Genomic DNA, 2295 nt, shown 5'->3' on the forward strand with positions numbered 1-2295 from the left:
ATGAATTTTGATATAAAGGAAATTATTGTGTTGATACTATTACTCTAATACCTTGATTACCTCTGTTGTTAACCTAACATTTCTCAAATGTTTGTTTAGTCTGATTTATTTTAATATCCTCTGTCCATTCATAATACCTATTCTTTTTTGATATCCATGCATTGATAATAGATTTGCTTTATATACACTGTTAATACCTAAGCTTACCCTTGATCGCACTTTAGCTTACGTTCCTTCCTTATACCATCGCATACCCTACTTGAATTCCTGAAATTAAACTAACAATGATTTTTAACTTGAAAGAGTCCAAATAATTTCAAAGGTCGGTGATTTTTTTAAAATAGAATTAAGTTTTAGGAATAAAATAACTTTCCAATATAAATGTTTTCACTAAAATCCTAAAGATTGGATAAAAGCGTAGGAGACTAGCGAGGCTAGTCTCATAATTTAAGAGACCAGCGGGGCTAGTTCAATATTATAGGCAAATATAGTGCCTGAGGTACCTTATGACCGGAATGTAGGTCAATACGACCTGGTCACATATTATATTTAAAGGATAAATAATCCAATCGAACTTTACTGATTTCATAAAAAAAATTGAGAGCATATTTGTGCCTTAAGCACTATTCCTAATAAGCATTACAAGTTGATTTTCAAATGTGAACTTAAGATTTTCCAGATTTTAACAGAAACTTCCTTATAAGATATTTATCCAACCAAATCACTTAATCCTTTCAGAACCATAATCTTGAACCTTTAAAACCCTAAACCGGAGATTTAACCTTATGACTGTTGAGTTACTGCCAGGTTTTAATACTTAAAATTGTTTTTATAGGTACTTGCTGAGCGTTTTAGCTCATATTATTTTGTATTGATCTAACCTTGACAGTTAAGTAAGAAGATGACCAGACTTAGGCGCACCACTCGTAAGAGTGTCTATAATGGTCCCCTCCGTACCGTTAGGTTTCATGTTCCAGCTCATGTAGAAGCTTTGGTGTGAGGAATCGATTGTAGTTTTTTGGTGATGTAATCTTTTGTGTTCAGAAACAACTGGGTTATCTAGCAATTCCAATTCGTAATTATATCTTTAAATTCTAAAACATAATCTTTTTCTTTCTCGTTGATAGTTGTAATCTTGTCTCATACTTTATCATGTATCAATACTTGTAGCATTATTATATTGCTATTATTGCATAGTTTAATTATTATAAAGGTGTCGTGAGTCCTCATTTCTAGCCCCTAGTTTGAGGGTGTCGTAAAAACACATCATGTTAATATGAAGATTTCTGAGAGTGTTGATGATGAACCAAAAAAAAGAGAAGTCCACACATAAAGCGCCGATGAAACCCCACATCTCTCAAATTCCTTTTCCCTAAAGGTTGAAAAATTGCAAGTTAGAGGAGCAGTATGAAAAGTTTTTGAAGATGTTTCGTGAGATTCATATTAGCATTCTATTTGGTGATGCATTTGCTCAACTTCCCCTTTATACGAAATTTATGAAGGAGGTGTTGCCCAATAGGAAGAATTTTGAGGATGTGAAAACAGTCACTCTTAACAAAGAATGTAGTTTTGTCATTCAACGCACAATTCCTCCTAAATTGAAGGATCATGGGAGTTTTTCTTTGTCATGTACAAAAAAAACGTTGTGTGATCTTGGAGCTAGTGTGAGTTTAATGCCACACTCTATTTACAAAATACTTGGCTTGAGAGAGTTAAAGAAGTCAAGAATTTCACTGCAGCTTGCAGATAGATCAATAAAGTATCCACTAGGTGTACTTGAAGATGTTTTCATAAAGGTGGATAAATTTGCTATTTTGTATGATTTTGTTGTGTTGGAGATGAATGAGGATGTTGATATTTCAATTATTTTGGGAAGACCATTCTTGGATACCATGGGAACCAACATTGATATGTAAGTTGGTACGTTTATATTGAACGTGGGAGAAGAAAAGGTTGATTTTGATCTTAATCAAGCTATGAAAGGGTTGTTAGTTAAAAATGAATGTTGTTTCATGGATATTAGGGAATAACTTGTGAAATAAGTCAATGATCATGCTCATCGGGTGGAAGCTAAAACTTACAAACATTTTTCTCTTGCATGTGAATTTCAAGATGAGAACAAAGTGGATATTATAGTTGGACCATTAGATATGGTTTCGAGGAATCCACCATAAAATTAATAGAATCACAGGCGTCGAGCTAACTACGTTAAACAAGCGCTTCTTGAGAGGCAACCCATGCTTGTTGTATCTGTTAGGAATATGTGTATTAGTTTGATGATAAGTTCAGCAAAAC

At 33.4% G+C, this 2295-nt stretch overlaps 1 protein-coding gene across 1 annotated transcript; it reads left to right on the forward strand.

Annotated features, from left to right (window-relative positions):
* The first annotated feature begins 1424 nt into the window (after nt 1-1424).
* On the forward strand, nt 1425-1916 carry LOC141719480 (uncharacterized). Its single transcript, XM_074521863.1, has one exon. It carries the CDS (start codon nt 1425-1427, stop codon nt 1914-1916), a length of 492 nt encoding a protein of 163 aa, XP_074377964.1.
* Nucleotides 1917-2295: the final 379 nt, after the last annotated feature.

The sequence above is a fragment of the Apium graveolens genome, chromosome 4 (assembly GCF_009905375.1).
Source record: "Apium graveolens cultivar Ventura chromosome 4, ASM990537v1, whole genome shotgun sequence".
Taxonomy (NCBI): domain Eukaryota; kingdom Viridiplantae; phylum Streptophyta; class Magnoliopsida; order Apiales; family Apiaceae; genus Apium; species Apium graveolens.

Excerpts from the sequence above, each read along its gene's own strand:
- LOC141719480 (XM_074521863.1), top strand. The coding sequence starts at position 1,425 with ATGTTTCGTGAGATTCATATTAGCATTCTATTTGGTGATGCATTTGCT.